Here is a 26947-nt window from a genome sequence, read left to right on the forward strand (position 1 = left end):
GGCTCTGTGCTGAACTCTTGCTCAGAGCCTGGAGCCTGTTTCAGATTCTTTGTCGCTTTCATCTCTCTGCACCTCCCCTGCTAGTGCTTTGTCTCATTCCCTCAAAAATAAATAAATGTAGAAAAAAAAATTTTTTTTAAAGAATAATTAACAGCACCAAATGCTGCAGGATGGCAAGGAGATTGAGGACTCCAAGGAGCTTCTTTCTGGAACAATGAAAGAGAAGATTGTGTTGGAAGACTTCCTAAATGTTGTAGGGATGCTAAAAGAAATTAGGAAGAGTAAATATTGGTATCTTATTATGAAGGTCAAAGAAAATATCTCTCAATAACTTTAAAGCTCCTTGGCCATTATCCATGATGCATTTACTTAGAGGATAATAGATGTTTATGAAGTCTACCTATTTTAAAAATACAAGTACAAAATCAGATCTCAGAAGGTAAGCATCTGAGATGCAAATCTAAACATATTTACATGAAAACTTAAATTATAAAAATACTAAGAAATGGCAAAATCACAATGTTTACTATGTTGTATAATTTTTTTCTTGATATTCTGGTTAATTTTATCCTTAGTCCTATGACTAACTAGTAACTTCTCTTTAAATATAAAATTTACAATTTGATACTTTCTGAAAATATGGTATGAAGGATCTTCATTTTATAATGAAAATAAATGGAAAGTAAATGGTAACATATATGCAGAAGTCTATTAATAACTTTCTCATTTTTATTTAACATGATGCTGTCAGCACTCCTGTGGTGTAAATACAGCAGGTGTCAGAACTGCTATTATGCAGAAGAGGAAAGAGAAAGCCTTGGGAATTCAGTGATTTGCTCAAGGACCTCCTTGCAGCAGTCAAAACTCAAACCCAAGGTTTCCGATTCCTTGAAATTCTCCAAAATAGTATATAAAGATTCTACAAAGATTCCTATGTCTTAAGTTATCATTTCTGACCAGGTTTAGTGGAAAACTAGGTCCCACCTGTGTCACAGAGACCGTGTGTCAGTGGCAAGCTCTGGGTTGTGAGAAATAATGAGAAACAGGGTTCAGGTATTTTGTCCTGAACAAAAAGCCTATCAGTTCTTTTCTCCACAAGGTCAAAAGAAAGGGAAGAACTTGTTACTGGACTCCATGGCAACAAGAAGCAGACTTATCCCCCTTTAAAAGCTGGAGATTTCAAAGTTAAAAAGAAGTAAAATGTGGAGATGACTTTTACTCAAGTATTCCTAATGTTAAGGTTCTTCAACTGAAAGAGTATTATAGTTGTGTTTTTAAGAAGTAGAAATTGAAACTTAAAAAAAAAAAGTCATTTAAAAAGTCAATTTTGCTTTGTTTTTTAAAAGATTTTATTTTTAAGTAATCTCTATGCCCAACGTGGGGCTCAGACCCATGACCCCACAATGGAGAATCCTATGCTCCTCTGCCTGAGCCAACCAGGTGCCCCAGTCAATTTTATTTTTGCAAGGAAATCTCTATGTGACTAAAACAGATGGTATTTAATAAGCAAATATTATACACAGCTATTTTTAAAAGTTAGGGATTTCTCTAAAATACAGAGAAAGAATAAATCTTGCTTTTCTGAGTGGCTCATATGCTCAAGAAACTAAAATACTCTTATAAAGAACAGCTTTGGAATATCTATTAGAAACATTACACTACCAAGACCCAATCTTAGTAATCTTCAGGGAAGATAGTAACACTGATTCCTGGATCATCATCATTTTCAAGTGCTTTATCATTTTCTTCAATACATTTGCCACATGCTTCTGGGTTTCTTTTTTTCTTATGAGTATATGATGAATTATTTTTGTCTTTGATTTTCTCTTTGGGATGTGAGTTAGTAATAGTTTCTTTTTCCAAAGCATGTTGTAGGCAGTTGTAAAACCTATAAAAAAATAAATACTATTGTTATATCTATGTTCTGAAATAGCATGAATGAAATACATCTAGAACTTATATTTTGTATTAACCTTAAAATATAAAATGAGTTAGGGAAATAATATGCTTCTTGCTTTTTGGTATGATCATTTAATTAGGAAATGTGTTTTCAGTTTTTTAAGAACACTCCTAAAAATTGGTTGGAATCACCTCTTGACAACTGGTATTCTACCTCAAATTCTATTCCACGTGTAGGAGTCAAACAAAGAAGGTAAAAACAGAACAGATACTATTTTCCTTTATAAAAAATCACAAATCTAATAAAATCTCATTTTTGAAAATTTGGCAAATATATGAGGTTACAAATACGGATTACCTCTATATAACTACCTAGAAATAACTTGTCAATATTTTAATTCTTTCCAGTTTATTAATATGTTCTGAATTAATGTACTTATGCATGCACCCATATATCTACTGTATTTTACAGAATTTTTATATATAAAATTTTACATTTTCTGTTATATATTTATTGAAAAATTTTTTTATATCATCAAATAAACTACAGAATAACACTTTTTAATGATAGTATAACATTATGTCATCTAGATTGGCCTTAATTAATTTTCAAACTTTCCCTAATACAAACAACAGTGTGACAAACATTTTCAAAAATAACGTGACCTGAGTTTCTAGCTGTTTATTTAAGGCAGACCCCTAGAAATGTAATTACCTGGTTAAAGGGTATAAACATGGTAAAGCTCTTGATAAATACTACTTGTTTTCCAGAATGGGTGTTCAAAAAAATATGCTTCTTTTTTCTTTTTAAATGTTTTCTAATGTTTATTTTTGAGAGAGAGAGACAGAGTGCGAGCTGGGGAGGGGCAGAGAGAGAGAGGGAGACACAGAATCTGAAGCAGGCTCCAGGCTCCAAGCTGCCAGCACAGAGCCCGACACGAGGCTTGAACTCACAGGACTGCAAGATTATGACCTGAGCTGACATTGGACACTTAACCAACTGAGCCACCAGGCACCCCCCCCCAAAAAAATATGCTTCTAATAGCAATACTTGACAGACCACTTCACTCAAATATTGAATATTACCATCAAAAAACATACTTTACTTTGATAGGTGACAACGTCCCATTATTTTTTGTTTGTTTGCAAGTGAAATTGTTTTTCATCTGCTTATTAGCTATCTTAATTTTTTAAATATAAATTATTCTTTTCCTTTCCTCATTTTCCTACTTCCATGCTAGTGTTAATTTTGTGGTACAACAAACTGTTAGCTCCCTGAAAATTTTTCTTCATGTCTTTTCTTCTTCCGTGTTAGCACCTAATACAATGCTCTGCCTCACACAGTAGCCTTCCGCATATGTGGAAAGGCAGAGAGGTGGCATGGTGTGTTGCATGTGCTTCAGATGTGTTCCACTGGGAAAACTAAGCCAGGCTAATTCCAACTTTACTGAGTTTCGATTTCCTCATTTATAAAAGTGGGTATTATCTCGTACCAAGCTAAGTTGTCAGGAGGTTACAGGTTATATATGTAAGTACCTAGCACAGTGCCTGGCACAAAGTAAATTCTCAATATGATTATTTTTACAGAATATAAACTCTATGAGACCAAAGACCCCATCTATCTTGTTTTCTGTTAATATTCTTAAAATGTAGTGCGATGCTGACACACTTGGGAAAAATATGCCAAATAAGTGAACAAATAATAAATGCTGAACAAAAAGGTGAATATGGATGTGTTATAGTAGGTGCCAAATTAGAGTAATCTGGAAGCTCAGAATTCCCTTGCCATTGTGGGGATCTCATCACGCTTTACATTCTATTATAACGGCAAACTGTGACAGGGAATTTTGAGACCTATACGATAGATGGCTATTTGGACCAATTTTCTTCTATCTTAAATTCAACGAACAGGTTAAGTTCTACTTGCAAAGGCTCTAAACTGCCCTAAAAAACCCAAGATGTATTCACCTGTTTCCAAACATTCCACATAATTCTAATACATACCTAACATGAATGCTACATATCCTGTCCGTATTTCAAGTACTATGTACTTACCACTGTATACCTTGATACCCAACACCATGATTGGCAAGTAATAGGTACTCAATAGATATTTCTTCAATTAATAAATCAATCTCAAAGACGGAGGTATAGTACAAGGAAAAACAGTATAGTAGGAGGTACAGCAAAAGGCTTTGAAAAATAGTAACTGATGTATAATTTTTTAGACCCTGTCCTGTTCCATGGTAACAGTCTTTTAATTTAATGTACCCCTTATATCCTTACTTAACTGAAATCTGGTCCCCCCACAAATACACCATCTGCTCTGCATTCCTCTCAAGTGGAGATGCTTATTCTTTCCATATCCTACCTAACACAGAGTTGAGGTGAGGTCAGAATTCAGCTGGCTCACCAACACTTCACCAGATGAAACTCCTTCATCTGCCCCTCATGCCAATCTACCGGTATTTTGTTCAGTCCCTTACATTCATGAAAACTTCTATACTTGGCATGATCTTTCTCTCCAGGTCTTACCATCATCTTGGGTGACTTCAATGACTTGTTTTCTTCTCATCTTCCACACTGTCTATTTAGAATAGCTTAATAAAATGACCCTGTAGAATGATTCATTTTATATAAAACATAAATCCAAAAATTCATACCACAAAATGGTGTGAATCACCCTTATTTGATCATAAGAGGCTATCCATGATGTGAAAGTTCATTTTCTACCATTTCCCACCCAACTCTGAACTTTAGACTCAGGTAACCAAGTGTTTTTTTTTCTGTGGATTATACTTCATTCCTAGAAAATTAAAGGTAAGATTAAATTGCTCTTTTATGATCACAGAGAATTAATAGCTTGTGTAAAATATCTTGTCAATTGCATAAAAAAAAAAGTAATTAAAGAGGAACAGGTGCCTTACTTTAATCTTCCATTAAAGAACCTCAGAATTCAAAGCCACATCCGTGGGGTACCAAAAAACAACTGGTGAAATGGAACAAAGGCCCTTTGTGCTGAAAGCCAAGAATGAATATTTCAAATACTTTTTCCTTTTCCTTTTTTAAGACAATTTTTAAAAAGTTCTTTGGGAAACTATCTCTCTCGATAAGTCGGAAATTTGTTTTGCAATTACATGCTCTGCCCTCGTATGATGCCCCTTTACACAGCCTTCTACAGCCCAATTCTCAAAGTGCAATTTTCTCAGCTCTCACAGGCAACAAAAAGAGCTCAGGATATAAAAGGAAATGTATGCACAGGCAACAGTCTTCCCTACCCCTTAAGAAAATCAAATTGTCTTCAGTTTCTCTACTTCTGCAGTCAAGACTGTCATGCCACAGGGCAACTTGTACTTAGTTCTCTTCATGACAGAATTTTTCAGACCAGCCCTGGGAAAATGAATTCTTGTTTTTCAGGTCAGTTAGAGGACCACTTGCAATAAAGAGCTGATATTTCTCTGATTTCTTAAATAGGAACATAAAATTAATGAAAGCTGGACACAATTTCATACCTTTTAGGCTTCCATTATTCACAAATAACAAAGGTGGCTATTTTCATAAAAATGTATTTAGATTTTAACTGGATTAAACTCAAGCATTTTTATTTAAAAAACAGGCATGTGAACATTGCCTGTGCCAGGTGCTGGGAAAAGAAGTAAGAGACCCAGTTGTGCCCTCAGGGAGCTCAGGGTTTAAGGGGCTGCAGAACTGGTAAGACACATTCAGCATGCCATGAAAAAAGACAGGACAAAGTTGGGGCACAATGGCAGTACTCTGCTTTGAGTGAGATCATGGAACGCTCCTTGGAAAAAAAACCCAATGCCAGGGCTGAATAGTAAGAATGGACAGAAGTGGATTAGGTATGGGAAAGGAAAAAAAGGAGGGGAGGGAATATCCAGGAGGAACTACGCAAAAATAAAGTGTGTGTGTTCACTTTATATTATTTACTTCTTTTGACTGAAGTACCTAGGGAAACGTGCGAGTTATTTACTTGCTTTAATTCCATTTTAAAAATAAGACTAGCAACAGTAGGGAGTCTAAGACCTCTGTTATCCTTGCCTCTTCCTTCTCTCTACCCCCATTTCTAGTCTGTCTCCATGTTCAGTTTACACTCTGCACTATCGCTCCCATTCATCTTGCTATTTAGGGTCCTATTAACTTCTCACCAGGACTCTGTAGCAAGAGCCTACACCTGCTCGCCCTATCTGTAAGCCATCCTACACATCTTCCAGAATAATCATCTAAGGCTCTGAAGCCTTGTAAGTAGCACTGTTGATGGAAAAAGTCAGTTAATGAATTTAGCAAATATTTATTAACCACTATTCTCATGCCAGATATTCAGAAAATAAGTAACGGTCTTTGCCTTTGGGGAACACTTAATGTGTTAACTTTTAAGTTCTTTTATTGTCTGTTATTAATTCAATACACATGTATGGTTTTCCACTATGAGCTGGACACTATGTAATAAGGTTTTAGGATAAGAGTATGTAAAGTGCGCACGCGTGTGTGTGCGTGGGGGGGGGTGGTTGGTGACAGGGAGAAGTCAGTCCTATTTCCAATGTGACCACATTGTAGTGGAAAAAAAGGACATACGTACAAGTAAATAATTGTAATTCAACACAGTTCACATTTCTGTTTTGCCCTGAGTGGTAATAATACTGATAAATGATAGTAAATAAATACTGGTAAATAATATTGGTAAATAATAACTGGTAAATGGTAAATAATGCTGGTGAATGAGAACGAAGGCAATGGCTATGGGGTTGAGACTAGGATAAGAAAGATAATAAAGAAAGGCTGATAGAGTGAGTATTCTAGTTAGATGTGTTCAAAAGCTTATTGTATATATAGGCTCGGGACTTGGGAGAAATTTGGAAGACCTACCATTTATATGGGGAAGTAGCTGAAGCAATGGGCCAAGGGCAGTGTGTTAGAGAATAGTAATACTTAACCACCAGGTAGATTAATAAGGGAAATCCAGAAGGAAGCTGAGAAGGAGCACCACAAACAGGAAGGAAAGGAGCAAAGTGATATAAGAGAATTTCTTGCCAATAGGTATATGAAGACATGCTCAATGTCACTAACATCAGGGTAATGCAAATCAAAACCACACAGACATCATCTCACACCTATCAGGATGGACATTATTAAACACACACACACACACACACACACACACACACTCACACACAACAAGTGTTGGCAAGGAAAGGAGCCCTTGTGCATTGCTGGTGGGAATATAAGACAGTGCAGCTCCGGTGGAAAACGGCATAGCAATTCTTCAAAAAATTAAACCTGGAACTACCATATGATCCCACAATTCTACTTCTGGGTCTATACCCAAAAGAACTGAAAGTCGGGACTTGGATATTTGTACAAATATGTTGATAGCAGCATTATTCGCAATAGCTTAAAGGCAGAAAAATCCCAAACATCCACTGATGAATGAATGGATATATAAAATGTGGTATATAAATATATTGGAATATTACTTAGCCTTAAAAAGAAATGAAATTGTGATACCTGCTACAACATGGATACACTCTGAAGACAGTATACTAAGTGAAATAAGCCAGACATAAAAAGACAGATATTGTATGATTCCACTTATGTGAGGTGCCTAGAAGAGTCAAATTCATAGTAATAGAAAATAGAATAGTGGTTACTAGGGGCTGGGATTCTAGGGAATGGGGATTTATTGTTTAATGGGTACAGAGTTTCCGTTTAGGATGATGAAAAGGTTCTGAAGATGGATAGTGTTGATGGTAGTGGCTGAGTAACAATGTGAATGTACTTAATGCCATCGAAATGTACAGTTTAAATGGTCAATTTTATGTACATATATTTTACCATAAAAAAGAAAAGTTAAAAAAAAAACAACCAACCATCGGATATAGATTCATTTACTTTTTCTCTCCAGTTTGCTTTATCAACAGTATTATATGCCAATGTACTCAGCCCTTTTACTCTATATTTAGCATTTTCTTACTACACAGTTGGTGAAGAGAAGAACACGACTAACTTCATTGTACTCATAGCCAAATGTGGTTTCATCTGACCCAAGTCAGTCTTGATCTCTTATTAATAGATCCAAAGATAGCCTTCCTCTTGTAATTAGTAGTAAATAGATCTCCAAACTTGGTATTTTTTGCCTAGAAACCATTATGTATGAATGTATCTTACTCTTTCCACTAAGAAGTGGGCTGGGGAACTGTTTTACACAAACAAGACCTTTTTTATATTAAGAACATTTTACCTGTTAACTTTAATTTTCGCATTTCTAGATCATTTCTTATTGCTGAAATGTTACTCATTAGGATTTGACTTATAAAAATTCTACTATAGTCATTTGAATTGTGAAACTTTGGTCCTACGACAAACCAATTTTAGTACTCTATCTGATTGCATGACTTATCACCTCCAGTGTTTATTATTTTTTCACTTTTCAACATCAGAAGGGTGACTTTTCTCTGCCTTTGGTTGGATGTACAGCTGTTCCCACAGGAACTCTCTAATTTGTTCCCCCTTTCTGAATTCACATGTAATCTTCTAATCAGTATCTTGAGACACTTTTTACCCTTCTGTAATTTTTCACTGATTTCATATGATGAGCATGGCTCTCTTGATAGCAGCATGCACACTATAATCTCAAAACATATTTCCGAGTCAATGGATTTAAAGTATAATTTGATTTTATAGTTGGTGAACGTGGCTCAATTAACTTCACCAGGTGTATAGTTAGTTGCTCTTGGGCTATATTTATAATCTTGTTGAAATTCAAGTAAGGAAACAGAGAAACTGATTTGTTACTTCCTATGTTTTAGCAAAGAGTCTCACTGGAATACGATCTAAGAAAAGTAGTAAACTTTTGGAATGGTACCAGTAAGTACCTGCATGTGGTTCAATCTCTGTAGTCTGCTCAAGTGGCTGGGTGCTCTTCAGTACTTACTTGAAATTATCACTTCATTTAGAATGTTTGCTCAAAGCCAGGTAACCCCTCTGCTTTTTTCAACCAGGGTTACACCAGAAAATTAAGCTCTAATGCCCTAAGACATCCACTGTACATAATGACTTAAGTTCTCTCCAACGTATCTAGGATGGAAGATGTATACCATTGTTGAGAGAAATGAGAAACAGTCACTTGAATAATTTTGTGAATTCTATGGTTCAAATGAGGAGCTCTGGTTGAGAAAGTCTGGATGGTGGTAGTGATGTGATTGTAGGTTTATTTTCTATATGTGTCCGTGAAGAAAGAAAAGCACTACTCTATCCTGAGAATCCATGACATGACATGGATAGGGCTGGTCATTTTACATATGCTATTTAATGTATACTAAAACTGTTTTTTAAGACAAGTATTTCTCCCAAGTTAGACACAAGAAAAATTAAGCCAAGCGAGTTGAGTAAATTGTGGTAGAACCTGGAATCAAACTCAGCTCTGCCTCTGGGTCCAAATTCTCTCTCTTTCCACCATCCTACACTGCTACCATTGGCACCTGTAGCCTTAGCTTCTCCAAAGGGGGTGAGAAGGAAACTGTAGGTATTAAAGAATGTTACGCAGGCAAGTTGAACAATAAGATTCCTTTGCATTTTAGTCAGGATTCTTTTAACTTTTTAAAAAATTTATTTATTTTGAGAAAGAGAGAGAGAGAGAGAGAGAGAGAGAGAGAGAGAATAAGGGGAGAGGGGAAGAGAGAGAATCCCAAGCAGGCTCTGAGGTGTCAGTGCAGAGACTGATGTGGGGCTATAACGCACGAACCATGACATCATGACTTGAGCAGAAGTCAGACACTTAACTGACTAAGCCACACAAGTGCCCCTGCAGTCAGGATTCTGAGGGTGATAACAGAGAATGGCTTAGCAGAGAGACACATTAGAAGCATGCTACTATGAGACCAGCTAACAAGGCTATATTGCAATGGTCTTGAATAAGGAAAGTGACAGTACAGATGGGGAGAGAAGAATGACTTAAGAATTACTTGGGCAAGGATTGACCGGTTGTGAGGTAACCAAGGAGAAGAGAAAAAGGAAATTCCAAACGACAAGAAGTTGACCATCACTCCTTGAATAACTCAGAAGTATACATCTTGCTGATGGTAGTTCAGTGGCATTACCTTCATATAAGAAAAGCAGCATCATAGTCACTGCTTTATGTCAAAAACTCGGTTTTTAGGAAAAAGTTGAGAAGAAAGTAATGTAAGAGTTTTACTTACCAGGAGGTAAAGTTTAAGAAGAAGAAAAGTATAACGATGTGAATTGATAGCCATAATCCTTCCCACTGGAACAATTATGGCAATTCTAGATTTAATCCCTAAGAACCAGCCAAATATGTAAAATATTTATCAGACTAAAATTAATCAGATTGCTTTCCTCAAAAGGAGATTGTAGGTAAACTCCAGTAGAACACATCCAGGGGGCAGTGTGTACCTCTTCCCTGGCTGCCTTCAAGTTGATCAGTTATGGTCCCTGTCGCTGTTGGGCTCTCTTACCTGAGTGATTATGCTTCTCACCTTTATGCATGTTGCTGGCAGTCATGTCCCACTGCCCTCCATGGAGCCTCCCCTTTATGCTCTATTTAGTATCCATTACAGTCTGGGCTACTCTCATCTATTACTTTGATCATTTTTTTTATTATCTGTGATAAGGCTACAAATAGAAAAGTAGTTGGGAGTATAAACTGAAGATGGTATGTATCAATGTTTTCAAAGATGACCTAGATATATAAGAGTAACATGGAACTATCCAATTAATATACCTTTCAATTCTCTTCTTGTTTTCCTCCATTTTTTGATTTGCTATCTTTAACAGGAAGTCGATATATTCCTCAGTCACCATCAGTTTTCCTTTATGGCTTAATGGAACTTCTAAGCCATGTGTGCTCCGGATAGCCTACAAGGACAAACAATTTAGATACAATGATTTATGTACTCGAGACACTGAAGATAACTAAAGAAAAGTCCCAGTGTTTAAAGATAGTTGGGTTCCATTACAGGATTTAAGTTTATGCTTTAATATACTTTAGCTAAACACAATTGAATGAAAGGAGATTAAATAGATTTTCCCAACACATAAAGTTATTTCTGAAGAAAGTCATTCTACACATTGTTTTTCAGAAAAGCAGATAATATCCAAGAATCCAATCACTTTAACAGTTTCAGTCTCATTAAAGCTTAGTAAGACTTAATGCCCTATTTAAAGAAAAGAAATTAATGAAATCTCAACAGCAGCTTCAAGGGAAAATCAAAATGGACTGGATGCGGAAGAGCCTCTTAGTGCTGCTTGAGCAGAGTGTGGTTATAAGAAAAAAACAAGCCTGTCCTATCTCACAAAGTGGCTGCTTTTTCCAGGCTTGAGGGTTGCCAATCTTAGCAAACCTGTTGATGAAATAGTCAGCATGTGCCAAGTAAATCCAAACAATGGAAATAGGTTAAGAACAGCAGCAAAAACTATTATGAGAAATAAAAATTCTCTCAATAGACTTTTACAAAAGAGCATCTACGATGTTTCATGTGCTATGACAGGAGAGACACATGCATGTATGTGTGCAATATGCCCATGAGTGTACATATACCCATACACACGATGCTAAGGAAATATAGAAGAGGAGCAACTAATTGAGTCTGAGGCCTCGGCTTCATGGGAAAGGTAGCATTTGAGTTGGGATTTTGAAGGATAAATGCAATTTCACCACACATAAAAATGGAGGCAAGGGGTATTCCAGCAAGAGAATGACTTATCTATAGTCATGGAGACATGAAAGAGCATGATACATTTGGGAAACAACAGATAGTTTTCTATCTGGCTGGAACAGAAGTATGCTAGCAGAAGATGAGCATAAAGAAGATCGATGGAAAACAGTTTGGGTAAAGCCTTGAATACCAGGGGAAATATATGGAGACCCTGACTTTTTAAAAAGGGGGATTCTGATAGTAATGGCTCAGGGTGACTGACGGAGAAGATGGATAGCAGGAAGACCAGTCAGGAGACTGAGGTGTGGGACCATGAGGACTTATGTAGGGGCAGTAACAAGGGGCTTGAACAGGTGGGGTCGGGTGTAAGAAATTAGACGTGGATGTGATAGGACTTGTAATTAATTGAATATGGAAGACAAAGGAAAGGAAAGTGAAAGAACAACTCTGTTCTTGCTTGGGCTACCAGATGCAGTGTAGGGGAAGGAGACAGGGTGGGACACAAACCAGTACTGTGGACTCTGACTTTCTATTTAGTCATGCTTTTTTTTATAGATGTCTTCTTTTGTACGCCATCTCTATTTGGAGAATGGGCAATGTGTTAAAATAGAAAAATAGGAAAGTCTAGGGAGCTAGAATGGAGGAAAACCTGAAATAGTTCAAAAGCAAAGAATGCATGCCATTACAAATAGTAAATGCTACAGGAAACCGGGCAAAATCGCTAGGAGTTGGCTTGGCCAGGAAAAGGACTCAGAGAGGCTGGGGGCGTAGAAAGGTCTTTAAAGATCATCTAGTCTGGGGTTGGTAAACTTTTTCTATAAAAGGATAGATAGTATATATTTCTGACCTTGTGGCCATAAAATATCTGTCATTACTACTCAGTTTTACCACTGTAACACAAAAGCAACTTTAGACAAAAACTTATCAAGTGGGAGTAGTGGGATCTGACCTCCTGTGGACTGGACTTGGTCCCAGGGCAGTAGTTTGCTGGACCCATAATATGGCTAAGAAAATTCAGATCCTAAGGGATTAAGGAGCTTGCTTAAGCTAATACAGAACAGCTGTGGTGCCACCAATACCCATGTAGACCCTCTTTATAGACCCTCTGCCTATGAGTCTTTCCACTATATTATAGTACTTATTAAATTGAGCTTTGACTATGGTGAGGAGGGCACAGAGAATCTGGTTGAAAATAAATAGAGGAAGATAGTATAGGATCTCAGATGCAAATCTAAGAACTCTGGACTCTGCTCTGTAGCAAAGAGTAAGGTACTGAAGCTTTCTGGGCAAGGGCATGGCAAGAAGATTTGAGTAAGGAGAGACTAAAGGCTAGAATCTAATGATTCTATATTCTGGTTATTCTATATTCTGAGTCACTTTGTGCCCAAAGAATTGCTTTTTGCCAAAAGTTATCTTACCAACATAGTCTTTCCTCTCTTTCCCACAGTTATGCCAGAGTTCCTGAAACCAGAATCTATTGCCACTGAATGCTGTAAGAAAAGAAATTGTTTAAATTCCGATAATCTGGCTAATCAGATAAACTCTGATTATTTAGCTCTACATAAACTGAAGAAACATATATAACCCCAAATCTATAATTAAATTTAAAAACTAGTTAATTAAACTAACATTGCATTGTGGTTTTTTGGGTAGATTTAAATTTTAAAATTAAATCTACCCACATACCTATTAATTCAAGTATAATCATAAAAATTTACCAGAATCTGTGCATCCTGTAACTGTCGACACTGCACATGAAGAATAAGTGGTTCAAATTTCAAAATGGCATCACCATTTGCTTTCTTCAGAGCTACAATCTAAATAAATGAAAAATGTTAGCAATAGGACACAAAAATATGATTCTGTTCTTTGGTGACCCTTTATCATATGCAACTTCAGTTTTTCCCAGAAACATTCAGACTCATCCAGCAACCTTTTTCTGCAATAACTTTTTACTCTGCTTTTTTGGTCCCCCATCTCCAAAAACTGATTAATCTGCTTATTATTTTAAAAGACCTGATTTCTGGGGCACTTGGGTGGGTCAGTTGGTTAAGCATCCAACTTTGGCTCAGGTCATGATCTTGCAGTTTGTGGGTTCGAGCCCTGTGTTGGGCTCTGTACTGACAACTCAGAGCCCAGAGACTGCTTTGGATTCTGTATTTCTCCCTCTCTCTCTGCCCCTCCCCAACTTGTATTCTGTCTCTCTCTAAACAAATAAACATTAAAAAAATTTTTTTTAATAAAAAATAAAAGACCTGATTTCTAATTCTCCCATAAACATTTTGTGTCATTCTTTCCAACCATTACTTGGACTGTAAACTACTATTCTATTTAATTCCATAACAGATTTTCATTAAGGAATAAGTTATGAATGTGCTCTTTAAATGCTTTGTTGTGAGACTGAGATTTGAGACACATGTATGTCTGAACTAGAATTTATACAAGGCAGTTGTTATTTCTGTCCATCCAGTATCCCTGGGCAGTATCCTCTCTTCTTCATCCCATTTGATTCCAGTGGGACTGTCAATCATGATCCTAACACTATGACTGCTGCTATCGTAATATCAGAGATGCGAGTGCCCAGGACTGATCAAGGATAGCATTTCATTCTACTGGCAAAAATAACTGATCTAAGGGGTGAACATGCCCAAGCAAGGGGAGTCAGACTCCTCTGGGAATGACACCTGGATATTAGCAAGAATCTTTTTCTGCACGGCGTGCCGGCAGCTAACTTTCCCGCAAAAGCTTATCTGCAGCAGAAAAGAATAAGGGTAGATATGCAGAAAGAACCAGGACCCAAAGAAGGAGATGGAGACTGAGTGAGCACCCTGAAGACAACATGTGAGAATATAAACACATAAGGTAAAGTACCTAATAGAAACTTATATGAACTTCATCTAAACATTTTAATTTAGGAAACTAAATAACTCAGCACAGATGGGAAGATTTTCCAGAAGCAATCCAGATAAGTAATGTATAATTTATTTTTTTTAATGTCTGTTTATTGTTGAGACAGAGACAGAACGTGAGCAGGAGAGCATAGATAGAGAGGGAGACACAGAATCTGAAGCAGGTTCTAGGCTCTGAGCTGTCAGCACAGAGCATGACATGGGGCTCAAATGCATGAACTGTGCGATCATGACCTGAGCTGAAGTCAGATGCTCAATCAACGGAGCCATCCAGGCACTCCAGTAATGTATAATTTATTTATATCAGTATGCTGGTAATATACAGATAGTGTTAATCCCTTTCACTCAGCTCTTTTCTCCTATAATTTGTTCCATGTTACAAAGTCATCAAATGGTAGAAGTGATATTCCTGTATTTTTGATCTATGTGTCCAATATCCATAAACTCTCTATGTCCAAGAGGAATGCATACATAATTATATACATGTATATGAGTAATGGATACATATATGTATATGTATATATGTATATACAAGTAATGCATATGTATGTATATGTGTATATATATACATATATGTGTATATACGTATATATATACACACACACACACACATACATACATACTTTTATCTCTACAAATCAAAAAGCCACTGTAATGAATTCTCTTCGTGCTCTCTCATCTTCAGTCATTATGACTGTGTACATAAATCTACCTCTAGTGTTCTATGTTCTTTATTTGATGTGACTGTGAATTAAAAGTTTATTTCTAGGGGTGCCTGGATAGCTCGGTTGGTTGAGCATCAGACCCTTGATTTCGGCTCAGGTCATGATCCCAGGGCCGTGGGCTCAAGCCCCAGGTCAGACTCAACGCTAAGTGTGGAGCCTGCCTGCGATTCTCTCTCTCTCCCTCTGCCCATCTCCCCTGCTTGTGTGTTCTCTCTGTAAATAAATAAATACATTTTAAAAGTTTATATATAAATTTATATATAAAAACTTACCACATCATCTTTTACACAAGGTTTGTGTGTGACCAGTAGCCAGCAACAGTTTTGCTTTTGAACCTCAAAACCATTTATATTCTAAAATAAAAAAATAACAAACATAATTTAATTCTATCATATTTATAAAAATAACAAATACAATGCATAGCATAATTCTAAGCTTTCTTAGGTGAATAATCCCAAGTGGTAATTTTAAGTATTACTGAGAACAATTCAATAGGCTTTGGGTAAAGTTAACCCAAAACAAAAAATGAAACCAAATTAGCTGAGATAGAAAGAAAATAAATTGTTTATCATAAAAACTTAATATTTTATGAAATATGGTCATGATTTTGTCAGGAGAAAAGGGATTATTCTAAGAGGTTGTACACTAGCAGCCCTGAGTTGTACTCTAGTCTAGCTGTTTTATTTGACTTGTACAATATTAAAAAAACAAATAACAAAAAAACAACTTGAACTCCTTTTGTTAAGAAAGCACTGTACCAATCCCACACAGGGCTTACTACTTTTTACTGACACCTCAGCTGTTCATACCCTTATGTCTCTAGCCTCTAGAGGCATATATTTGTAACATGTGGATTAGACTTTATATGTAGTCCCAAAGGGCAGAGCTAGGACTGCAAGGTCAAAGTTTAAAGAAGGCAAATACCTAAACATCAGAGTTTTTTGTTTGTTTGTTTATTAACTGGGGAATGTTTGTTTTTAAAGTTCATTAGATTCTTTGGGTATAAACAGATCCTACCCTCTTGGAAAGAGAATGCAGTAAACCACAAGTACTTGTAAATCACTATACTTCTACAAAGTAACTATTTTTACAATGGGTACACAGGAGACTTGGCTATCTGGCTTTGAAAAGCGGAAAAGCTCTGCTTGTCCTGAATAACTGGTTTGCTTTCATTGAGTGACATGTATCTGATCTTACGCTGGCTGCTGTAAATCTTAAGAGTCAAATGTGTGGCCCACCTCTAGAAAATTTATAGAATATGGGGACATGTTTGGTAACTAATGCCATTTCTAGCTTCATCTTATCTATACTCCCTTCGCCTCCATTTCCCCACTTTTTATTTTTCTTCCTCTACTGCTTTTCTGTAATTCAATGCAATTCCTTCCTGAAATAAGGCTAAGTGAAAATAAATAATCTACATAGAATGAAAAGAGGTTCTGAAAAAGTCCTAAGGCAGTTCAGGAGAAGCAGTCATTACTTACAAGTGGGTGTGTATGCTTGTGTTCAGATGGGAGAGGGGAGTTTTTGGAGTCACATCTCAAACACGCAGAGATGGGGGAAAACATTTCAGGAAAAACAAACATGAAAAAGGCAAAGGCTGGTAAATCTGAGAAAGGACAGTTCAGTTTTAGTAAACAGATAAACATGAAGAGAAGTAGCAGAAAATAAGGGAGCAGCAGAAGGGTTGAAAGGTATACTAGGGTAGGGGTTCGGATTTTCTGATGGTGAAAAATGTGTAATAAAAGATTTTAGCATAGATGAGTGACATACACAGAGTTGTCTTTAGGAAAGTAAATCTGTTAACAGTACGTAACGTAGTTTGGGGTCTAAGGTAGTATCAGTGACCTGTTAGAAAAACACTGCAGAAATTTAGGTAAAACAGTGTAGTAGAAATGGTGGAAGAGAGTAAGCCCAGCTGGAGTGCCACTGTTCAGGAGGCAATGGAGGCGATATAAAAATATACAGGCCCTCCTAACCTGGGAGATCAGCAAATTATCAGTGAATGAGGGATCTAAAGAATGAGCTTATGAATGTGCTGTCTTTCGTGCTCTGAATTTAGTCCTAACGCTAAAATTAACATGGAACTAACTTTTACGGTGCACTTAACATGGGACAGACATGATGCTAACTAAACATTTCAAATTATCCTATTTCTTTTACACAGAATCCCTATGAAGCAAATACTCTATTATTCTCAGTTCATGGAACAGGGAGGGGCTGAGTTTAGGTAATCTTCTAAAGTCACATAGCCAATAAGTCCCATTAATGGTTTAAAATCTAAGCAGTTATCACTCCAAAGCCTGTGGGCTTGACCACTATCTCAGACTACACCATACCAAATATTCTATTGTACTCGGCCTTACGTAAAAATTCCCAGAGCTGTAATAAGGGATTTGGCCACCAGGAGGCAGTAAACTCCTTGACCCTGGAGACGTTCTATAAAGTAGTTAACAATGATTTGATAGGGCGATTGAAGAGAAAAGGAGCCTCGCCCAGCTGGAAAAGTCTTTAAATTCCCCCTAATATTCAGAATCAAATTCTCTAACCTTTGCAACTCAAGATCATTCCCAGGCCACCAGTTTCCTCATCCCTTGGGGCCTTGTTAGAAATACATAATATCAGCCCAACCCAAGAATTACTGAATCAGAATCTGTATTCTAAAAAAGCTCCCAATGATTAATAGACACATTAACGTGTTAGAAGCACTGGTTTAATTCAACCTGTAAGTTTCATAAAGAAGCCGAGACTACCCATCAGAAGGACAAACACAGGCTGGACTGGGGTGTTCGGACTGGGGTGTTGTTCAGGTGGGCACAGGACTCTGGTGTTGCACACCACAGAATGGGCACTGAAAGGACAAAAAACGGCCTCACCCCATCTAGGAGGATGATGCGCCCAGCGCAGGAACTCGTGGTGAAGTACTGTTCTCGCCCATTCAGGAGCTGCACAAGTTCTACCACATCCTCATCCACACTGCCCTTTCGGCTGAGGTCTGCTTTGCTCAGACCCTGTGCCTTCCATCTCTTGAACTCTGCGTTACGATCCATGTGAGGAAGGATTTAGAGTCTATACTTTGACGTTAGGTCTCGCCTTTCCCTGGGGGAAGCCATATTGTAGCGGGTGGTGGCCGGAAAGGCCCAAACTTCCTCTTCGTTCCGAGCTCGGGAGCTGGTTGCGCCCCCGTCTGGGGGCGGGGAGAGGCGGACGGACCAGGAGGAGCCAGCAAATGTAGAAGACGCCCAGGTCCGTCCCCTTTTTTGTGGAATCTGAGTGAGCCCTCGCAGAATTTGCTTCCCCTCTCTAGAACCGGGTAAGTGGTTTTAAAAAGTCCCGTTAGTTGTCCAGGCAGTGGATCTCCCCGCCGCTTGTCCAAAAAGGGGCCGAGTTGATTGAGGTGGCGCTCCTACCCCGCGTTCTGTCCTCCTGAAGAATTTGCAAAAGGAGCTCGTGGCCGAGGACGTTTTCCTCTACGGGCTGCTTGTTCCTCAGGCGTAAATCGCGCGGGTACTTTAACTTGATGGCCGCGACCTCCCGGCCCTGGTCTCCAGTGAGATCCGCGTTTGCGCTGCACCCAGCAGGGCGCCTTTGGCTCTGCCCTCGCCGCCGGGCCTGGACGTGGGCATTCCCGCGGCCGCGCGCGTTGGCTGCGTGGCCCCTGTGCTCAGCCCGGCGGGCAACGGCTTGTCCTTCGTGGTGCCTGCGTCTGCGGAGCTCCAGTCCGGCCCTATGTCGGCTCTGCCATCAGAGCTGCTGTCTTACTGTTGGAGAGAAATGCGTAGTGTTGTGGCCTCCCGTGCCCCGTGGCCCCCACCTGAAATCATTTTCAAAGGCAAAAAACTTAAAGAACACTGCGTAAACACATCGTTTGATGTTCACTTAGTTCCGAGATGAGACTTAACCTCAGTGACCAGGGAATGTGTTAATATTTGAACTGTTGAAAGGCTAAAGTTTGGACTGCCAGCGGGAAAGGTTGTGCAATTCTCACTGAAGCCAGCCGCACGCACCGTGTCTGGTCAGCAGCAACAAATCCCACTGAACTCTTCCTGAACCCAGAGAGCTGCCTGCCCAGTTCCATCCAATCTTTTCTTCCCAGAACGTGGAGGGGTTTGGAATTATCCATTCAACTCCTTCTCCACACCCTACCGTCCCCCTCTTATCAGAAGTGGGCACTGAGATCCAGGCCAGGGGAGTAACCTACAGCCTTCGAGAGACTTTTCTTAGGGTACTTCTATTTTTTTTTTTTTTTAGTATTTCTGGCTTAAGACTAATTAAAAAAAAAAAAAGGCTTACATAAGTCTTTCTTGATCAACAGCACATTTAGTAATGATTCTCTTGCCAAGTTCTTATTTTTTATGTCTTGCCAACAATTCTTAATTTCACTTAATGCTCTTCTCTCATACTGTGCCTTTGCTCTGACTTTGTGACTTGATCTCCTCATTCCATGTTAACATATATTTCTAACATTTACCCTATCCCTTTAGTTTTTATTGAAACCAAACAATTGAAACAGAGCATAGAAAAGATTTGAGGAAGAATTTTAAATTCTGATTTGCAAAATATACTTGGCAACTTTTTATAGGTAAAAAGTACAACCAAAAATTAAACCAGGATCCTCTGGTTTAAATTTTATATTTAAATACACTAGCAGGGTAGCAGGTCTGCTGACATGCAAATGATTTAACCTGAATAGTAGAGCTTATTGCGTGCTGGGCATGCTCTGAAGCACTCACCTGTGTGCTCTTGCAGTTTAATCTTCACAGGGATCCTCTGCTAGAGGATACTGGCCCCATTTTACAGATAAGAAAATTATTAGTTTTCCTAATTGAGTCATGTTCTGTGTATCAACAGTAGATCTCCCGAACTTCTAGGCATTTGGAAAATTTCAAACTCTGAGCAGATGCCTTAATCATAAAATATGTAATCCTACCTTCAGGTTAGTTGAATTTCATATTTCTAGCTCAGCCTGTCTCAGCTATCATCATTATAAAGTATATTTTTAAGAAATTAAGGCTCCTCTATGCCAACATTTCAAAGGATGAGATGAAAATGATTATACAGTAAAGGGAAGAAAAATCACTTTACAACACTTAAGATAGAGGACTTGGGTTCTCACTCTGCTTTTGTGTGACCTCTTAACCTCTTGGAATGTTTTCTCATCCACAAAATGGATGGTGATTTTATTTCCATTTCTGCATACAATTAAATGGTTGCTTTTTTTTTTTTAACCTATGGTGAAAATAATTATCCCAATGAACATGAAAGGCATGCTTTGTAGAAGAACTCAAGTATTACAGGGGTTTAAGAATTGTAATTGTTATTAGTGTGTTGTATTATTTTATTCTTTTTATTATTCCTTTTGACTTATCACCTTATGTATTATGAAGCAGATGATGACCCTGTGGGTAGTTGAGGGGGTTTTCAAAGGCAATTTGTGCAGATTGGAGCCTAATCAATCATAGTGGCAAAGGCTCAGTGGGAAATAAGATGGACAGAAGCAAAGTAGAAGACAGCGCTGTCAAGGTTATGCCCTGTCTCCTTACAAACTGGATAGGATAAGATGGCAGTACTGGACAAGGCAACAGGGTCTTCTAAATCCATTATTAAGGATGAGTATCCTCCTTCCTTTGTTCTTTTCTCCCAACTTGGTAGATGTCAAATGTAGCAGGGGAAATGTATGTGCTAGATAATTTTGACAGATCCTATTTCAGGGTAATTTTGCTTTTATTACTGCTGCAGTTCTTTGAGGATAATAATGATAATAATTTTCTGTTGGTGAAAAGGTAGATGCAAGTGTTTGAAAGAAGGAAATAGGTAGGAATTAGGTAGAAAGTGGAAAAGGAGCTACAGATCTTACATAGTGTATGTAGCTGTGGGAAGGAATGAGAGCACAGAGTGAGCAGGAGCTAGAAGCGGGGCTGGGACATTTTCTCTTTGCCCTTTTTATTCTCTGAGGTTAGCACAGTGCCTCGCTTACACTCAATGTTCACAAAATACGTGTTGAATGAATAACAACGTTTGATGTTAATGTGTCAAGGATTCTCTAGACTGAATTCTTTGAGGCCAAGGTCTTGTTTTTATAATCTGAGTCTTACAAATATTTACAATCAAAAGTGATTATGGAATTATAGAATCAAGAGTATTTTAATCAGTAAGAAATTGGAAAGGAGAAAATAGATAGGAAAGGAATAATGATATCTATTATATGTAAGAGTAAACATTTTTGCCAGATTCAGTGCCTGATGCTTGCTGTGTCCCTAGCACAGTGACCCTGAGTGGTTAGCCAGTTTTCAGATGAAGAAGCTCAAAAAAGTTGACTGCCTTGCCCAAGGCCATATGGCTAGTAAATGATTATAGATGGAATTCATATTGAAAGCTGTCAGATTTCAAAGCCCATACTCTTACTATAAAACTGTGCTGAAGACAAAAAGGAAAAAAAAAAAAAGTTGTGTTCTTATTTCCAGAATGGAAAACTCTGATCAGAGCAACCTTCATTTGTTGCTGTTGTTTCTGTTTCCTGGTCTTTGCATTTTCACTTTCTTGTCTAACAAATACCCAGCCTGAGTGAAGACCCAAATAGAAATATAGTAGTGAGACTGCTGGTAGTTACGGAGTGAACTGCCTTTTCCTAGTCCTCACTCCACACAGGTGTCACCCTCAGGACTGCCTCACTGCTCTACAGTGACCTTAGGCTTGTGTTGTCTGTCTGCTTCCACCTCCTTGTGTTTGAGGTCTTCCCTTCAGGATGTGTCATTGCTAAACAGCCTTCTAGCAATGGAATATTTACTTACTCCTCTGTGCTAGGTACTATATTGCATCACTTCAAGGGTTTTAAAATGATACAACTTTTGATTAATTAGATCAAGAACTTTCCATTAATAACACTATCCAAATGCTCTTGATTACCTCCTGTACATGCAGTGACATTTTATCATTAGCATGTACTCTAAGTAGCCCTGTGTTGAGCTTCAATATGGTAAAAGTCTGAATTCTTTCAAGTCCTAGTTTCTGCAACTGTTTTTTTTTTGTTGTTTGTTTTTAATTTTTTTAATGTTTATTTATTTTTGAGAGCGAGAAAGAGTGTGAGCAGTTAAGGGGCAGAGAGAGGGAGACACAGAATCCAAAGCAGACTCTAGGCTCTGAGCTGTCTGCACAGAGCCTGATGCGGAGCTTGAACTCAACAAACTGCGAGATCATAACCTGAGCCTAAGTCGGACGCTCAACTGACTGAGCCACCCAGGTGCTCCTCTGCAACTGTTTTTGATCTTTCAGCTATTCATGGTTGATGAATATAATTATTCCAAAAGTTAGCAACAATGTTCTAGGTGGTGGCAGAATCTAACTAAATACTTGATGTGGTTAATTTCAAGAAATAGTGATAACACACAAGCAAAGTTATGGAGATACAGTCAAAAGCCTTTCATTACATCTCTGTAGGTATGGAAAATTTCCATAATTGCCTATTTTTATTTATTTTTAATTTTAACATTTATGTATTTTTGAGAGACAGAGAAAGACAGAGCATGAGCAGGGGAGGGGCAGAGAGAGAGGGAGACACAGAATTCAAAGCAGTCTCCAGGCTGTGAACTGTCAGCACAGAGCCCGACGCAGGGCTTGAACTCACAAACCGTGAGATCATGACCTGAGCCAAAGTCAGACACTTAACTGATTGAGCCACCCAGGTGCCCCATTACCTATTTTTATATTCAAGTGTCCTTTACCTTTTTTTAGAGTTTATTTTAGCTCTGAGTTTTCATTTCAATAATAACAGTGGTAGACAAAAATAACAACAGTGGTAGGACAGAAAGGTTAACTGCAAATGACCCTTACAATTTATAAAAGATTACATACAAAGAAGTATTTTTAGTTTTTAATGTTTTCCTCTTTTGTGAGAGTACATGAACTTCACAAAGCCAAGTGTTTCACCATGGATAAATCTCAAAAACTTAATGTTGAGAGGAAAAAGCAAGTTGCAGAATTAAGTACAATGTGATCCAATCTAAATAAAGTTTGAGAACATGCAACACAATAGCACATATTTTTGACTAATGAATATATGTGTAGTAGTGGTATGATATCATACTTAGGAATGGGGGGCACTGAGTTTATGGTAATAATCACCTCTTAAAAGGGTGGGCTATAAATGGGTTTGGGGAAGGGTTCAGAGGCTTCAGTTATGTCTATAATGTTCTGGGCTTTTAAAATATTAAGATTTGGTAAAGCAGAGTGGGAAGTAAATGTGTTTATTATAAATACTCTTCATATTTTTCTGTATGTTTGAAATATTTCGTAATCTAACGGAAGGTCTATTTTTCTAATGTTAATAAAACTTAACATCAGCTCCTAAAATTTCTAAGATGTTGCAGCACAAGCTTACACAAAAAGAAACCTAAGATATTATATCATTCTATGTCTAGCCAGATGTTTTTATTTGCATGTTTGATTCCCCTGTTGAAGGCACTGAATCCCTACAGGAAGTAGTATGAAGTATTTTGCTTTGTAGCTGAAGGATTTGTAAGATGAAAGGTTCTTAAACATGAAATGAGATCTGTGTAAGCTCAAGATTTAAATTGTTGTTTGAAAAATTGTTTGATCTACCCCCTCCAGGGGAAAAAAAACATAATGGTAGCTTAGATGCATATGACAATACATAATTTTTTTTTCTTGGTATCTAGGTCACCATGGCAACTGGACTGAAATTGATGAGAGCAATTAGAGTTTTTGAATTTGGTGGACCAGAAGTGCTGAAACTCCAGTCGGATGTGGCAGTACCAACTCCAAAAGACCACCAGGTAGATATAATGACATAAAAACAGGCAATAATTACACTGAGTGTGAGTCTCCAGCACATCAGTTTAATGTCCAAAAGAAGCAGACTCACAATAATTTGTAAAAGACATTGAATTAGGACAGAGTTTATACTGATGATATATATGAGGTCTGACAAAGAGAACGTAATTATGACAGTTAGTGAGGTAGATCTATGAAAAGGAAAAATATCCTGTTACAAGAAAATTGTTGAAGTTGGGAATCATCTATGCAGTGCAGTAATTGATTTTTTCTGGATAAAATCATAAGTATTGTTGAACAAGTTATTCTATTACAAACTTCCATGATTTCTTTTTTGTGCACAGTAGGAAAATAATTTTCTTCTGCATACATGCTTTTCCATATATGATTTAAGGGAATTTAAATGGAGAGTTTAATCATTTCCTGTGACTTTAACGATATACTTTCTCATTAAAAATTATGTATTTTTATTACTGCACCTTCCGTAACTCTTAAGTCTCATTTCCTTAACGAAACTTGAACCTTATGAGTTTTTACAGTTTGGCCATAACCTAGCTTTAGAGTTTCATTTCTTATTGCTCCTTCTCAGTAGACTGTGCTATAACAAGCAGCATTGTCTGGTCTCCCCAGAGGATTGTCTGGTCTCCCCAGGAGGCCCTTTCATTCCTTCTGTCTTTGCACATACTATTCCTTTTACCTGAATTGTCCTTTTTCTCCCATTCTGAAAGAATGTTTACTCTTCTTTTAAGGCCTAGCTCAAATACTGCTTTCCTTGGAAGGCCTTCTCTTATTCTTGCACCAGAAGTAATCGTTAGGTATTAATTAAGGTAAAATTAGTTTCTGTGGTAGATGTAACCTCAAAATCTCAATGGTTCAACAATAGAAAATTGTTTCTCATTCACTGCATTGCAGAATTCTAAAACGTTTGCGGGTGACTCTTGAAAAATGATTTAGGGACCCAGGCTTCCTCCATCACTGTGGCTCTGTCACCCTCAATGCCTGTCTTCTGAGGTCCCTTCTAATGAAGGGGTGAAGGCACAGTGAGGATTGCCCAGAAGGTCTTTATGGGCCAGCCCTGAGAGTAGTTCTCATCATTTTGTGCCCAAACTCAATCATTTGGCTCCTCATAACTAAAGGCACCAAGAAGTAATATTCTTCCCACATACCCAGGAGGAGGAGATAGGTTTGATGAGCACATAGAGATTTGTGCCACACGACTTCTTAAATATTTCCACTACTATTTTCCCAAAATGTTTTGCGCACATAAACCATTCTGTCTTATCTTTTTATTTATATGTTGGTTTACAAAACTGTAATGTGAACTTGTTGAAGGCGAGGTTTCCCCCTCCATTTTTATAGCTCCCATAATCTGTATAGTCCTAGCATAATGCTGAATGAATGCCTAGTGTTTTGTTTTAACTAAAATACATTGGCGTTGCAGGTTCTAATCAAGGTCCATGCATGTGGTGTAAACCCAGTGGAAACATATATTCGTTCTGGTACTCACAAGATAAAACCACTCTTACCCTATACACCTGGTTCAGATGTAGCTGGGGTAATAGAAGCTGTTGGAGATAATGCATCTACTTTCAAGGTATTACATTTTAAATTATTTCTATTTTGGCGAAATATTTTTCTTAAAATATTTTGACATAGCTTTCAAATGTGTCTGTATATAAATCTTTAAAAGGCCCATTACAGATTAGGAGTTTACTTGTTGTGATGAGCACCAGGTGACGTACAGAAGTGTTGAGTCACTATATTGTGCACCTGAAACTAATATTGCACTGTATGGTAACTATACTGGAATTTAAATAAAAACTTAAAAAAATAAATAAAAGTCCCCATTACACAAGTTCTGCCACTTGGGGGACTCCTCTATTCAAAAAAGAGATTACCTCTTGTCTAGGTGTCTTCCTTGTTTGCATTTTTGGGGACAAGTGCTGGGTAAATTCTGTATCTTCACTTCCCCTCATAGAATTCAACTGATCCTTTTGATGTAGCAGAAACATGTAAGAAAGAAAATAAGCAAGGAAATTATACTATTTCCTAACTCTCGATAAAAACAAGCCTAGATGATGTTTCATTCCTTTTATAAATTCAGTTTCATAGGATAAAGGGAAAGCTAATTCTTTTGAATAATGAGTAAAAGATGAAAAAAATGCAAGGTCAACTATACATTTTTAGAGCTCTGACTCAGATCAAGGTGACTGAGTCAATGAAAATGTTATGATCAGGGCTTTTGTTATTTATATGCCAAAAGAAATATAAAACACAGATAGTATATTCATGTCCCAGCACCTTTTCTCATAATTCCCTGACCTGCTCAACTTTGGCAGCACATTTACCAAAATTGGACTGAGACAGAGAAGATTAACGTGGCCTCTGCACAGGAAGACCGTCAGATTCCTACAGCTTTGTACTCCTCGGCCTGTGGCAGTCTGGCTTCTGCCCCCATCGCTCCACTGAAACGATTCCTGCTAATGTCACTAATGGCCTCTCTATTGCTGGAGTTAATGGGGCCTTTTATGTCATTATCTCTCTTGACTTCTCAGTGACATTTGACACTCTCAGCCACTTACTTTTTCTTAATTTTTTTTTTCTTCAGCTTCTATGACATCATTTTCTCCTGTCCTCTTCCCCACTTCCTCCTGGACATTGTTTTTCAAGCTTGTTTTTCTCTGGATAATCCTCAAATCTTAGTGTTGCCCAGTGCTCTTGGCCCCTTACTTAGACCTCTGCTTTTTGTATCCTGTACCTTCTTCACAAAGATCTCATGCACCCCCATGGTATCCATTATCACATATGATATCTGTAGCTTAGAATTGTCTATGAAACTGTGGACCTGTGCTGTCTAATAAGGTAGCCACATGTGGCTATTTAAAATTCTTATTAAAAATTAAAATAAAAAAGTCAATTCCTCAGTCACAGTAGCAAC

The 26947-nt window shown here is 37.7% G+C and overlaps 2 protein-coding genes across 6 annotated transcripts in view; one reads left to right on the forward strand and one right to left on the reverse strand.

Annotated features, from left to right (window-relative positions):
- Positions 1-1325: 1325 nt before the first annotated feature.
- Positions 1326-18407, reverse strand: TYW3 (tRNA-yW synthesizing protein 3 homolog). 3 transcript variants are annotated; one of them, XM_047870741.1, is made up of 7 exons: positions 18096-18407; positions 15495-15575; positions 13307-13405; positions 13007-13078; positions 10655-10788; positions 4827-4917; positions 1760-1888 (listed from the first exon to the last, which is right to left on the reverse strand). In XM_047870741.1, the coding sequence occupies exons 1-6, from the start codon at positions 18267-18269 to the stop codon at positions 4839-4841; spliced, it is 639 nt and encodes a 212-aa protein (XP_047726697.1). In that variant the 5' UTR covers positions 18270-18407; the 3' UTR covers positions 1760-1888; positions 4827-4838. The 3 variants fall into 3 exon arrangements, with proteins under 3 accessions (XP_047726695.1, XP_047726696.1, XP_047726697.1); XM_047870739.1 differs by lacking the exon at positions 4827-4917 and having other exon boundaries at positions 1326-1888; XM_047870740.1 differs by lacking the exons at positions 4827-4917; positions 13007-13078 and having other exon boundaries at positions 1326-1888.
- A 1-nt stretch (position 18408) lies between these two features.
- The window catches only part of CRYZ (crystallin zeta), a 36034-nt gene continuing 27495 nt past the window's right edge, over positions 18409-26947 (forward strand). For 2 of the 3 annotated variants that reach the window (XM_047870736.1, XM_047870735.1), the window contains exons 1-3: positions 18409-18532; positions 23895-24011; positions 25451-25603. In XM_047870736.1, coding sequence (XP_047726692.1) covers positions 23901-24011; positions 25451-25603 — 264 coding nt within the window. In that variant the 5' untranslated portion in view covers positions 18409-18532; positions 23895-23900. The remainder of the gene's footprint in view (positions 18533-23894; positions 24012-25450; positions 25604-26947) is intronic. The other variant, XM_047870738.1, reaches the window with a different exon arrangement.

This window comes from Prionailurus viverrinus, chromosome C1, assembly GCF_022837055.1.
Source record: "Prionailurus viverrinus isolate Anna chromosome C1, UM_Priviv_1.0, whole genome shotgun sequence".
Classification (NCBI taxonomy): domain Eukaryota; kingdom Metazoa; phylum Chordata; class Mammalia; order Carnivora; family Felidae; genus Prionailurus; species Prionailurus viverrinus.